Source organism: Rhinichthys klamathensis, unplaced genomic scaffold (assembly GCF_029890125.1).
Source record: "Rhinichthys klamathensis goyatoka isolate OS25496 unplaced genomic scaffold, OSU_Roscu_1.1 h1tg000481l_1, whole genome shotgun sequence".
In the NCBI taxonomy this organism is placed as follows: Eukaryota; Metazoa; Chordata; class Actinopteri; order Cypriniformes; family Leuciscidae; genus Rhinichthys; species Rhinichthys klamathensis.
In genome coordinates, this window is record NW_026606968.1 from 275,203 (window position 1) to 287,500 (window position 12,298).

Consider the following 12,298-nt stretch of genomic DNA (forward strand, 5'->3'; position numbering starts at 1 on the left):
GGGAAAATTCCCACGGTCCAGGTGTTCAGACCGGAAGTGGGTGGGTGGGGTAGAAGGGGGCGTGGCTTGAGCGTGGGAACCATTTTATTGGGCCATAAATCACTCAAAGTGATGGCTTGTGCCCTTATACCTCTCTCTTAAGTGTCTACACAAAACCACTGTTCCCCATTTCAAGGAAAGAGCAGTTGTCAGTGAAAGCCGTGCAGAAGCAGCAGAAGTGTCAGGATGAGCTGGTCACTCAGGGTGTTGCTGGTCACAGAGAGGTCAGAGGTTAAATCTCAGTGGCTCTTGAGATATTTGATGTTTGACATTTAAGACTCCTGAACTCAAGACGTGTCTGCTCTTAAATATAATAGCTGTGTTACACATTGTTCAAGACTCAAATATCCAAGGTCTTTGGGAGTAAGCTCAGATATCGCTGAGAGAAATGTAGCGGCGCGTTGATCTGCCAGTCTCTTCACAGGAAGATTACAAACGGCCAAAGCCAATCGATTACACACGTCCACGACTCTGTTATTTTGCTGGTTTGCTTCACGATGTGAGTACAGGACACGTTTACTTTATTGTCGCTTGTTGGCTGACATGTTTTAATTTGGCTAAAACAATATGAGCTCGGCCTATATGTGTCGTCTTCCGCTTCTTGATTCTCGCGCCGTGCGTTTGGTTGTCATGACAATGGCGTAGTTTAGAGCGGCACAAGTTCGCACTCATTTACACTGAACCAGAACAATATCAGAGTCATCTTTGATACTAGGGGCTGAGGCGGGTCAGGCCGGCATATTCTCAGTTTGCTTTTATGCGGCATTGTGTCTTTACACAGAACTTTGAGCAGACACAGAGCCGCTTTAGAACCGCCTTAACTCGGCTGTGTAAAGATGCCTATAGAGACAGTTAAAGGGGAAAAGCTGAAAATAACATTCATATTATTCTCACAGTCAGTCACAACAGTATGAGCAGAATTACACTCATATTAAGTAGTTCAGAGCAGCTTTAGAGCAGCCTTAATATTTAGGGCTGGACCCGAATATTCGAATATTCGTTCGGGTTGGTATTCGATTTGAAAATGTAGGGGGGGTTTCCGTTTTTTTTTTTTGCACACCTGGCATCCCCCTCGAAATGTTCTCATTCGCGCTTGAATGTGTTTTACACTATAAATTCTGGTGAAATATAATATTTAACATAACTTTGTTATAGCTACTTAATAAATATATTTGCTTCTTCTTGGACTACTAAAAGTGTTCCTGCAACGGGAGTATTCTCTGGCTAGAGCAGAACAGCGGAGTGTGTGTGGACAGAAGTGCATGCTTGAGCTTGTATTTTGGGTTAAGCTGCGTTGCTTTGACATTGTGGAAAATAGAACAATAGAAACAAAATGTATTATCAATCTAAATGAATCTACTATGAAATATAGGAGACTTTGAGATTTTAATGGGACATCACGTCACATTTTCGTTTTTCTTTATTTAAATTTCGTTTTTCTATATTTAAATTTCGTTTTTATTTAAATTTAGTTTTTAATTTTTTTTATTTAAATTTCGTTTTTATTTATTTAAATTTCATTTTTATTTATTTAAATCTACCCTACTTTGTCAGTGAGAAAAATATTATAAGACTATACCTTATTAAAAATATTGGTTTAGTTAAAAGACCTGTGTGTGTGTGTGTTTTGTTTTATATCACTAGTGCAGTGTCCGTTCTCGGAGCATATAGCTCTGCTCGCGTGAGGCGCGCCACTTCCCGCTCGCGCTGTTCTGTAGTTTATTCCTCTGGGGACCAAGAGCGTGCCCGCGCGTTTTGCTGTTTTTTTTTTCACATAGCAGCAACATGGACTTAAAATACTCCGTCATTTATGGTCATATAAATAAAATCAATACATGATTATAAACTATAGAGGGTCTTCTTTTTTTGTGTACACTCACATTAACATCAAAACCTTGTGTGTTTTTTTTTTAAATAAATAAAATAAACAGGGGGCGCTTTCAGCTCACTCTGTCTCCGCAAAAATCTTTCTGAAACATGTCTGGAAAATGAACGGAAACTCCGCTAATACTTATCACACAAACATGAAACATACGTCTAAAGAACGCTTTAAATTTCTCCTTTTAAATAAAACAATTCACATTTAAAACAGATATTCTCCTGCAATGTAATCTGTCTGAAACTAAAGAGAAGTAAAGTTTCTCCTGTCTCAGCTCATTATCATTAATTTGTTCACACCCACTCGCAGAGCGCGCTATTCATAAGATAATGTGTTGAGGCCATTTGCAAAATAGATAAACGCCCCCAGGCAAATGCTGTAAACACAATATATTTTTTAGTCAGATTAAGAATCGTCTTGCACGGCTATGAGGAATAATCCTGGGACATTTAATACAGAAGTGCTGGTTTATTTTCACTTCGAGGAGGAGCAACAGATTCAGCTGAGAAGTGTAAGTGTTTTATGCTTGCAAGCATAAAATGTGCTTTGTTCTAATCGCGATATAGAATAAAGTTAGTGTCTGTAAACGGAAAAATAGCATACTGTTTAAATGTGAATCATGTTTCTCTCTGTGTGTGTGTAAATGAATGAATGAACGCACAGATACGCACTGTTACAGACGAAATAAAAGACAACATTTCGTTGACTAGTTTTGGATAAAGTTTTTCAAATCAAATAAGCATCAAATAAGCTTCAAATAAGCTTTAAAATAAAGACATCAGCTTTTGTTAGGAGTTTCTGGGGATAGAAGTGTCCAGACGTATGCACCCTGTATTTTAAAGAAGAACATTTAATTATTTGCGATACATTGTTCATTCACAAAGAATTCAGGGACATTATACATGTCCCTAAAGGTTGGAGTTTTCCTCATTTTTTTAATTAAGGCATTAAGATTTTTTATTCCTCTTTTTAGTCAACTTTAGCATGGGTGTGTTCACTTCTAATTCTAAGCAGTGTGTGTGTGTGTGTGTATGTATATATATATATATATATATATATATATATATATATATAATATAATTAAAAAGCTATTTTAACCAGAAAAATCTACAATGCATGCCCAAAGTCGTGCAGCCATATAGTTTCTCTAGATATCAGTCCTGCTGACTTCAACATTCACAGGAGACTGTAATGAAAAATCAAACACCTTGGAAATGACAGGTATGTACTATGTTTCAGGAATGGGACAATGCTGTGTGACTGTGCAAGCCTCTGTCTTTAGATCAGTGTGTTTACGGTACTAAAGTGCTTTTTTGTCCTTTGTTGTGTATCAAACAATCTAAAAGCCATTCTTTTTTAAATCTCCTCATTCTTTGTGCAAGGCTCCTAATGATAGGGCCTGATAGCACCTAATAGGGCTATTATGGGAGGGTCTTTGTCTTTCTCAGGTGTGAAATGCCATACATATTAATGAGAGATCACGCCTCCGCGCATAAAGCTTTCTCACACTAAACACGGCATACACATTATAAAAGACTTTATTGACTTATCTGAATGAGTAGTCAGGATGATTCTCACATAGTTTTGGAGCAAATATTCTAGGCTATGTGATACAATTTTCAAAAGTCTTGTGAAGAAATAATCAATATGTGTTTTGTGGCCTTATTTCAGAAACTTTTATTTTTAAGTTTTTTAAATAACCATGCATAAATAATATTCTCTCAAAAATACAAACATGTATATACATGTTGCTCACAGATTATGGTAGCCCCGTTTGTGCTATATAGAGTGAATTTACACCTTTGCCATTAACATGTTTATAAATAACTGAAAAAAGCACAAATGTCAGTGCATGTCAAAACATCCAAAGGGCCCCAAAAACTCCTTGGTCCCCAGAGGGTTAAACGTTTATTAATTTTGAATGTGTCGCGTCCATAGACGGTCGCGTCTCGCCTGTCTGTCTATATTGCACCAAATACGACACTGCACTCCCTTGTGAAGTCGTTTGGATGAACGGTTCTCGAAATAATCAAAATTCTACCGAAGCTTCGAAGCTACGAAGAAAAATGGTATTCGGACCAGCCCTAGTGTCTTTACACATAACTTTGAGCAGACACAGAGTCGCTTTAGAGCCCCCTTAACTCGGCTGTGTAAAGATGCCTATAGAGACAGTTAAAGGGGAAAAGCTGAAAATAACATTCATATTATTCTCACAATCAGTCACAACAGTATGAGCAGAATTACACTCATATTAAACAGTTTAAAGTTCAGAGACCTACAGAAACTGAAGCTGAACTTACGACTCATTATCTGATGATCTCAGACACAATATTCACACACACACACACACACACACACACACACACACTGAACCTTTACTATTATTTCTAGTGAGTAAAACAAGTAAAACAGCCATTTAAACTTTAAATGAAAATATGATGAAAATCGTTAAGAACTATTCTTACAGTAGTGTCTCCAGTTTATAATGTGGATCATCCCTCAGATCCTCCAGCAGCTTCACTCCTGAGTCTCCTAGTTTATTATATGACAGGCGCAGATGTCTCAGGTGTGAGGGGTTTGATCTCAGAGCTGAAGCCAGAGCAACACAACCTTCATCTGTGACTGCACACACACTCAACCTGTAGAGAACAATGACACACATTAAGCCTATATCCAGAGATAAACACAACACTTAAAATAATATATATGCAAATACTCATTAGTTCATGTTGTTCAAATACATCAGTTTGAATCTGTGTATCAGTCGTTTTTATTTTATTTAATATTGAACGTAGAAAAATGAGAAAACGGTTCCTTTTTAGTGTTTTTAATTTTGTCCAAAAACGACACAGTTTCATCTCCGGCTGATAAATCAGAGGAAAGGGGCGTTTCATTCCCGCCCACTTGTAGAAATCCAATATTCAAGACGTTATTAATGTTTCTACCTGAGAACGAAACACAAATGATTGTTTACATTGTAATTTAATTTAATTTTTGTTTCCATGTATGTTTGTAAATTGTTTTTCTTCTTTTGCCTTTTCTTTTAAAGTTGACCGAAATAAACTTTAACTTAACTCACGAAAAATCAAAATGAATTCTTGTTTTTCATAAAAAAAAAAAAAAAAAAATCCGTTTTCTCCTTTTTCTACTTTTAATATTAAATCAAAAAAACGACTGAACGAATGATACACGGATTAGTGATTTATTGATTAGGGGATTCAATATACAGTTTGTACAGTATAAAAATCAATATTTCTATGGAAAATCCCCATAAAACATGGAAACCTAACGTGTGTATGTGTGTATGTGTGTGTGTGTGTGTTTTGTCTGAAAAAATCAATTCTCCAAACTATCACGATTTTTTTTGTTTACGATTTGAAAATGTATTATTTTTATTCCAGAATCGATATTGATTCAAATGAAATGGCTTTATTTTCTTCCTCGCTTATAGCCGAGGTTGACAGAAGTTAGCCACTCTTGCTCCAACAGAGGCTGAAACGTGTCGTTATCTATGAGTTTCGTAATATCCCTGTCTAGTGGACGCGTGGAAGCGGCGTGAGACTGAATCACTAAAAAAGCCCTCGCGCTTCTCATATGCTGAGAGAGAGATGAGACATTTATGCCAATTATTTGTATACAGTTTAATAATAATAATATAATCTAGTAATACTAATTCATATATTAAAGCTACACTGTGTGATTTTTACCCCCATCTAGCGGTGAAAAGGTATATGACCATCCAGTGAATATTAGTTCCCCTTCAGTCGCTCACGTTCGACGTGACGTCGACGTGACGACGTTAGGGGATCACTTCAGGGAGCCCTATCAACTTCGAGTATCTAAGAACAAGCCAATGAACGTTGGTGTGCGTGAACGCGTCACGCGCCCCCGCCCCGCAGCGCGGGTATAAAACAGGAAGCGGGCGCGAGCACCCACCGTCTTTTATTTCGGAACGCGAGTTTCCTGTGACTTCTGTCTAAAGATTCAACGCATTTGAAGACTTCAAGGAAGATCTCTCTCGGTTCCAGTGTTGGTGTGACGGCGCGATCAGCGGTGGCCGCGAGCAGTGCAGCTCTCAACTGCTGTTCTCACAGCACTATTGTTTGTGTGTGTGTGTGTGTGTGTGTGTCCACACAGTGGCTACCCCTGGGCGCCTCAGCACTGTGAGAGCAATTTCCTTTTTTTATTTTACTAAAAGAGCAACACAAGCGGACCCTGCGTCTTTTTCAAGATGTCATTCCGCTTGTGCGTTTCTGGATGCAGTCGTTCCCTGGCGCCAGCACATGGCCACAATAGCTGCATCTCGTGTTTGGGCATTCGGCACGCTGAAGCAGCTTTTGTGGATAGTTCATGTTCCCATTGCGGGAATATGACTATCACAGCACTTAGATCGAGACTCGCTTACCTCAAGGGAGGTGCAGTCCCCTCGCCTTTGCCCCGATCTAGTGCTTATTCTGCCCCGCAGAATAGGCCTACTTCGGCGCATGACCAGGGTGATCTGAGGATTACCGTGAGGGCTTCCCCGCCGAGGCAATCTCCGCGGGCCCCTCACGCCTCTCATGTGCTGTTGCCATCGGCGCCCCTTTGCAAACGGCTCGGTCCTTCTCCGGAACGACCAGTCGTTTCCTTTGGGGCACCAGCTGACGATCAGATGTCGATCGCAGCATCGGAGGGGGAGCGGTCATCTGGAGATGACGACTCGGCTGCGTTGCCCCCTTCGGGGTGTGTAGCGTTGTCCGAGCCGGATCCAGAATGGGCCGCTATGCTCTCCCGGGCCGCCGAGAAGGTCGGGCTTGCGTGGAATCCTCCACCACGTCCCGAACCTTCTCGGCTGGACGATTGGTTTCTCGGGGCGGGCCGTGCTGGTTCTCAGTGCGCCGCCCCGGTACCTTTCTTTCCGGAGGTGCATGAGGAGCTTTCTAGGACGTGGAAGGCACCGTATAGTGACCGAAGCCGTCCTAGTGGCTCCTCTCCCCTCGCCACCCTCGACGGCGGGGCAGCTAAGGGGTATGTGGGGATCCCCCCAGTGGAGCGGGCTGTCGCGATGCAGTTGTGTCCGGCATCCGCCTCCTCCTGGCGGGGTGACCCACGCCTCCCGTCCAAGGCCTGTAAGTTTTCGTCCGGTCTAACGGAGAGGGCTTACAAGGCCTGTGGACAGGCTGCTTCCGCTCTTCATGCCATGGCGCTCTTGCAGATCCACCAGGCCCAGGCGCTCATGGACATGAACGAGGGTGGTTCTGACCCAGAGCTCCTCCGGGAGCTCCGTGTGGCAACCGACCTCGCCCTCCGGGCGACGAAGGAAACTGCACGTTCAGTCGGTCAGGCGATGTCCACCTTGGTGGTCCAGGAGCGCCACCTTTGGCTCAACCTGGCGGACATGAGGGAAACCGATAAGTACCGGTTCCTGGATGCCCCTCTCTCCCAGGTTGGGTTGTTCGGCGACACGGTCGAGAGCTTTGCCCAGCAGTTCTCGGCCGCACAGAAGCAGACGGAGGCCATCCGACACATCCTGCCCCGGCGGACCGCTGCTGCTCCCACCCGCTCGCCGGCCGCAGCTCCTCCGTCTACTCGTCGCCGAGGTCGGCCTCCTGCGGCGTCCTCCGCTCCCGCTAAGCCCCAGCAGCAGCCATCATCCAGGCCTCAGCGTGGAGCAAGCCGCAGGAAGTCGACCCCGCCCGTCCAGGCCGCTGCCAAGCCAGGAGGCAAGCGCCAGTGCAAACGTCCCTGAGACGGGCAGCCCAGAGGTGGATCAAGTTGCTCTTCAGGAGATGGCGGACGTGCCACTCCTTCCCCCGGTGGAGGGCCGGGTGGAGAATCCTTTGTTTCCTTTCTTTTTGTTCCGCCACTGACCCACGGGTCAGTGGTACCCACTTTTTCAAAGAAAGAGCAATTTCTGAAACCTCTGGGCCCCAAGAGGGCGCGCTTGGCAGTCGACGACGCTATGCCTTGTCACTCCCGAGCCCCTCTTCCATCGCCAGCAGGCAGCAGTGGCTGTGTCCTGGACGCACTGTCGCCTCCGCACACTCACTCTGCCCTCCGGCGGAAGCAGGTACGTCTTGCACCACACGTTCAGACCCCACTCCGGGCCGCTATGCCGCCCGAGTTGGGTCCCTGCATTCCGTCACGCTGCCCCACTCCGGGTACGTCTGTGGTGCCGTTGGTCCCTCTTGCTCGGTCTCTGGGAGCTTGGCTAATGCTTCCCAGTCCGTCTCGCTGGCTCATCCGTACTGTCAGACTCGGCTATGCGATTCAGTTCGCCCGGCGCCCCCCTGTTTTCAGGGGCATCCTGTTCACCCGTGTTCTGGCGGACAGTGCCCCTGTTCTCAGAGCGGAGATTGCAGTCCTACTGGCGAAGGACGCAATCGAGCCGGTCCCTCCAGTCGATATGAAGACCGGCTTCTACAGCCCGTACTTCATTGTACCCAAGAAAGGAGGTGGGTTACGGCCAATCTTGGACCTGCGCGTCCTGAATCGGTCCCTTCACAGGCTGCCATTCAAGATGCTTACGCAGAAACGCATTTTCAAATGCATCCGTCCCCAAGATTGGTTTGCAGCTATCGACCTGAAGGACGCGTACTTTCATGTCTCGATTCTCCCTCGACACAGACCGTTTCTTCGCTTTGCGTTCGAGGGACGGGCATATCAGTACAAAGTCTTACCCTTCGGGCTGGCCCTGTTGCCCCGCGTCTTCACGAAAGTTGCAGAGGCGGCCATTGCTCCCATGTGCGAGCTTGGTGTTCGCATTCTCAACTATCTCGACGACTGGCTTATTCTCGCCCAGTCGAGAGAGCAGTTGTGCGAACACAGGGATATGGTGCTCAGTCACCTCAGCCACCTAGGGCTTCGGGTCAACTGGGAGAAGAGCAAATTCACCCCCGGGCAGAGGATCTCTTTTCTCGGTATGGAGTTGGACTCGATCAACATGACAGCGCGTCTCACCGAGGCCCGCGTCCAGTCAGTGTTGAACTGCGTGAGTACGCTCAGACGCAGAACAGCGGCACCACTGAAACTGTTTCAGAGGCTCCTGGGGCATATGGCATCTGCAGCGCGGTAACGCCGCTCGGATTGCTTCATATGAGACCGCTCCAACACTGGCTTCACGATCGAGTCCCGAGATGGGCGTGGCAGAGCGGCTCGTGCCGGGTTCCAGTAACCCCGCACTGTCGCCAAACTCTCAGCTTGTGGTCGGACCCTTCGTTCCTGCGGGCAGGTGTTCCCCTAGAACAAGTGTCCAGGCACTCTGTGGTCTCCACGGAGGCCTCTATCACCGGCTGGGGGGCCACGTACAACGGGCATGCAGCTTCAGGTCTGTGGACGGGGCCTCAACTGCATTGGCACATCAACTGCCTCGAGTTGTTAGCAGTACATCTTGCGCTGGGCCGCTTCAAAACGTCGCTACAAGGCAAGCATGTACTGGTCCGTACGGACAACACTGCGACCGTTGCGTACATCAACCATCAGGGTGGTCTACACTCCCGCCGCATGTCACAACTCGCCCGCCATCTCCTCCTTTGGAGTCAGAAGCATCTGAGGTCGCTTCGTGCCGTTTACATTCCGGGCCTGCTCAACCGTGCAGCCGACGAGCAGCAGCAGGTGCTACCGGGAGAATGGCGACTCCATCCCTAGGTGGTCCAGCTGATTTTTAGGCGCTTCGGGACCGCACAGATAGATCTGTTTGCCGCCCCGGACATGTCTCACTGCCAGTTGTTCTATTCCCTGACCGAGGGGACCCTCGGCACGGATGCTCTGGCACACAGCTGGCCCCGGGGTCTTCGCAAGTATGCGTTTCCCCCAGTGAGCCTTCTGGCACAGACCTTGTGCAAAGTCAGGGAGGACGAGGAGCAGGTCTTGTTAGTTGCGCCGTATTGGCCCAACCGGACCTGGTTTTCCGGAACTAGTGCTCCTCGCGACAGCCCCTCCCTGGCCCATCCCTCTGAGAGAGGACCTGCTCTCTCAGAGACGGGGCACCCTGTGGCACCCACGTCCAGACCTCTGGAAGCTCCATGTCTGGTCCCTGGACGGGACGCGGAGGTTCTAGGTGACCTACCCCCAGCAGTAGTTGACACCATCACTTCCGCTAGAGCCCCCTCTACGAGGCGCCTCTATGCATTGAAGTGGAACCTATTCGTTGTGTGGTGTTCTTCTCACGAGGAGAACCCCCGATCATGCTCGATCAGAGCCGTGCTTTCCTTCCTGCAAGATGGGTTGGAGCGAAGGCTGTCTCCCTCCACCCTTAAAGTGTACGTTGCCGCTATTGCCGCACATCACGACGCTGTTGATGGTAAGTCCTTGGGGAAGCACGACCTGATCGTTAGGTTCCTGAGGGGAGCGGGGAGACTGAATCCTCCTCGCCCACTCTCTATACCCTCTTGGGATTTGTCTCTGGTCCTTTCGGCACTTCAGAGACCACCCTTTGAGCCTCTGCAATCAGCTGAGTTAAAAATATTGTCCTGTAAGACAGTTCTCCTGATTGCATTGGCCTCTATCAAGAGGATAGGGGACCTACATGCATTTTCGGTCGACGAATCGTGCCTGGAATTCGGCCCGGATAACTCTCACGTGATCCTGAGACCCCGGCCCGGATACGTGCCCAAGGTTCCTACCACTCCCTTCCGGGACCAGGTGGTGAACCTGCAAGTGCTGCCTTTGGAGGAGGCAGACCCAGCCCTGGCGTTTCTCTGTCCCGTCCGCGCTCTGCGTTTGTACGTGGACAGAACGCAAAGCCTCAGGACCTCAGACCAGCTCTTCGTCTGTTACGGAGGCCAGCAGAAGGGAAAGGCTGTCTCCAAGCAGAGGATGGCCCACTGGATAGTGGATGCCATCGCCTTGGCTTACGAAGCCCAAGGCGTGCCTTGCCCGCCCGGGTTGAGAGCCCACTCCACTAGGAGTGTCGCTTCTTCTTGGGCGCTAGCACACGGCGCCTCGCTGACAGATATCTGTAGAGCTGCGGGTTGGGCGACACCTAACACGTTCGCTAGGTTCTATAGCCTACGTGTTGAGCCGGTTTCTTCCTGTGTGCTCGCTTCAACCAGCCGGTAACACCGAAGTTCCCGCTCTACTGTCGGCTTGCTGCGCCACTCCCCTCTACAGAGCGGATACGTGCGCTCTTTTGCTCCAGTCGAGTTCCCCACCCAGGTGAACCCTGTGAGTTCCTCCACACCCCTTCGGCAGTTAGACATTGCGGAGCGTCCGAAGCCAGGCCTAGTGCTCGTATGCTTGTGTAACTTGTGCTAGGCTGGGTTCCGTATGTGTGATCCCTGCGGCGATCCCATATGAGTATTTTTCCACCATCAGCTCCCTGCGGTGAGCCCGTGTCTTTCCCTTGGCAGAGCTCGCTCTGCTGTCACTGTCTGGTGTAGCCTCCCCCTCCTTAGGTGGAGCCACCCCAGTGACATTCCATATGTTGCACTGCCCCAACCGGCCAGTCCATATGTGTATTCTCCACATGGTACCTCCCTTCGGGCAGGATGTGGCTCCGCAGCATCCCTTTCCCCTGGAGAGGCACGCTTCCCAGTGTTATTCAAGAGATCACTGCATGGGTTTGTGGAACAGCAGGTTCTCCCTCTACGCAGGTCTTCCGCCCCAGCATTGGGGGTCTGAGAGTCTTGCGTAGGGCACTGGATGTGGCAGCAACCGATGGCGTTTTCCATGGGATCCCCTAACGTCGTCACGTCGAACGCGAGCGACTGAAGAGGAACGTCTCGGTTACTGATGTAACCCTCGTTCCCCGAAGGAGGGAACGGGAGACGTGACGTCCCGCCGCCACAGTTGCTGACCATCGCTGTACGGCCGTCATTAAACTCGGCTCCTCAGTGAAAAACGGTGGGTGCTCGCGCCCGCTTTCTTACCCAAAAAATTCTGACTGCTACTCCTCCTAGAGTTTTAACTCTACAAACTCCAAACTCGGGTCAGACCTTCAGACTGTTCTGACTCGAGTTGCTATATCTTTTCAGACTGATTTGACTTTCAGATTTCTTAAAAATTAATATTAAAAATCATAAAAATCCCATTGACTTTCATTGCAAAGTAGTCCCAGTAGTGTACAACACAAACTCAAATCTAAACTCCCTGAAGCCCTAGACTCAATTAAACTACCATTCTATATGTACTAATGAACTTATCTATCTAACTATCTATCTATCTATCTATCTATCTATCTATCTATCTATCTATCTATCTATCTATCTATCTATCTATCTATCTATCTATCTATCTCTCTTTTTAACTAATCTTTCATTCTTTCTAACTAATCTTTCATTCTTTCTAACTAATCTTTCTTTCTTTCTAACTAATCTTTCTTTCTTCTAACTAATCTTTCATTCTTTCTAACTAATCTTTCTTTCTTTCTAACTAATCTATCTTTCTTTCTAACTAATCTTT

At 47.4% G+C, this 12,298-nt stretch overlaps 1 protein-coding gene across 50 annotated transcripts in view; it reads right to left on the minus strand.

The window, feature by feature from the left end:
• Positions 1-12,298, minus strand: part of LOC130072179 (protein NLRC5-like) — a 912,375-nt gene that overhangs the window by 209,548 nt on the left and 690,529 nt on the right. For all 50 annotated transcript variants that reach the window (XM_056237149.1, XM_056237148.1, XM_056237144.1 and 47 more), the window contains one exon: positions 4,384-4,557. In XM_056237149.1, coding sequence (XP_056093124.1) covers positions 4,384-4,557 — 174 coding nt within the window. The remainder of the gene's footprint in view (positions 1-4,383; positions 4,558-12,298) is intronic.